This window comes from Chiloscyllium plagiosum, unplaced genomic scaffold (genome assembly GCF_004010195.1).
Source record: "Chiloscyllium plagiosum isolate BGI_BamShark_2017 unplaced genomic scaffold, ASM401019v2 scaf_14957, whole genome shotgun sequence".
Taxonomy (NCBI): Eukaryota; Metazoa; Chordata; class Chondrichthyes; order Orectolobiformes; family Hemiscylliidae; genus Chiloscyllium; species Chiloscyllium plagiosum.
The window spans coordinates 19338-21166 of record NW_025212500.1 but is presented as its reverse complement, the minus strand read 5'-3'; the positions used below and the strand labels follow the sequence as shown (position 1 = coordinate 21166).

The 1829-nt window shown below is 50.2% G+C and overlaps 1 protein-coding gene across 2 annotated transcripts in view; it reads left to right on the top strand.

Moving 5' to 3' along the window:
- The first annotated feature begins 335 nt into the window (after positions 1-335).
- LOC122547403 (membrane-spanning 4-domains subfamily A member 8-like) overlaps positions 336-1829 on the top strand; it is a 12134-nt gene continuing 10640 nt past the window's right edge. Inside the window, exons 1-2 of one of the 2 annotated variants that reach the window (XM_043686028.1) lie at positions 336-407; positions 641-718. In XM_043686028.1, coding sequence (XP_043541963.1) covers positions 644-718 — 75 coding nt within the window. In that variant the 5' untranslated portion in view covers positions 336-407; positions 641-643. Of the gene's footprint in view, positions 408-640; positions 1036-1829 lie in introns of both variants that reach the window. The other variant, XM_043686029.1, reaches the window with a different exon arrangement.

The window sequence follows — 1829 nt, the reverse complement described above, 5'->3', positions numbered from 1 at the left end:
AGAGACAGGGAGGGGGCCGGAGGGGGTCACGGAGATAGGGAGGGGGCCGGAGGGGATGGAGGGGGTTACAGAGACAGGGAGGGGGCCGGAGGGGGTCACGGAGATAGGGAGGAGGCTGGAGGAAGTGGCAGAGTTCAGTGATTGTCAGCACTGTATCACAGCACAGGTGTGAAGTGTGCTGTGGGAACCTCAGGAAGCATTGCTTCTTCACCTGAATGTCAGGACACATTCCACGGAGATAGGGAGGAGGCTGGAGGAAGTGGCAGAGTTCAGTGATTGTCAGCACTGTATCACAGCACAGGTGTGAAGTGTGCTGTGGGAACCTCAGGAAGCATTGCTTCTTCACCTGAATGTCAGGGACACATTCCTGCTTCGGATCTCCTTTGGAGCTTCAGCTATTATGAAAGGTAATGTCTGCTGACTCTCAGTGTCAGGGCCACGGATGCACAGACATCCGTGACTGCACATGCAACATGAGAGTAGTGAATGTCCTGTGGAACTGCTTGTCCCATTGAAATGTGTCTTGATACTGAAAAGGTTGGGATCTACTGATTGAGCTGACCTTGGTAACGTCCTTTTCTGCTGCCTGAGTACCAGGCAATGATGTACGTTGTCTAACTCGGTGTGCTTGTCCCAACAGGTGATGTCATCTGTACTTGATGCGTGCTCTCCTTCCAATTTACTGCGAAATGATCGACGACGCCTGAGACATTTTGGTGTAAGCCACTTCTCTCCCTGTTTGTGTTTCGTATACTTGCAGCTTTTAATGTACAATCCTGGAGTCAGTCTCCACTGATTGACGACAGGCATACCCAAGGAACCGAGCTCTCACTCAAAGGACTGAAGTCCCAGAATCCAGGCCGGCACTCCTGATGTCAGTCCAAGTGGAGCATTGCCACAATTCTAAAAGGCTTTAACAAAGTCAATGCTCAGAAGCTCTTTCCCGCTTGCTCCCCAAACACCACCTGGAGAGTTTGGAACAGGGTGACAGGGGTCACAGACTCATTGCCAAGGGGTCAGCCATTTTGGAGTGAGGTGAGGAGAAATGTCATCACACTGAGGGTTGTGAATCTCTGGAATTGTGAACCCCAGAGAGCTGTGGGTGCTCAGTCATTTGAGTATATTCAAGATTGAGATTGAGGGATCATTGATCTTGCAGGGAGTCAAAGGATCTGGGCCCAGTGGACATAGAAGATCGGTGATTGTCCTCAAGTAAAGTGGCGAGTCTCCAGGGGAAGCCCTACCTTTTCCTCATATAGAGTAATCGAGATGTACAGCACGGAAACAGACCCTTCAGTCCAACTCCTCCATGCTGACCAGATATCCCGACCTAAACTAGTCCCATTTGCTAGCACTTGGCCCATATCCCTCCAAACATCTCCTATTCATATGCCCCTCCAGATACCACCTTAAATGTTGTATTTCTACCAGGCTCCACCACATCCTCTGGCAGCTCATTCCATACACGTACCACCCTCTGCATGAAAACGTTGTCCCTCAGGTCCCTTTTATATCTTTCCCCTCTCACCCTAAACCTATGCCCCTCTAGTTCTGCACTCCCCCACCCCAGGGGAAAAAACCTTGTCTGTTTATCCTATCCATGCCCCTCATGATTTTATAAACCTCTATAAGGTCACCCCTCAGCCTCCAGGGAAAACAGTCCCAGCCTGTTCAGTTTCACCCTGTAGCTCGGATCCTCCAACCCTGGCAACATCCTTGTAAATCTTTTCTGAACCCTTTCAAGTTTCACAATATCCTTCCGATCGGAAGGAGACCAGAATTGCACGGAATATTCCAACAGTGGCCTAACCAATGTCCTGTACAGCCGC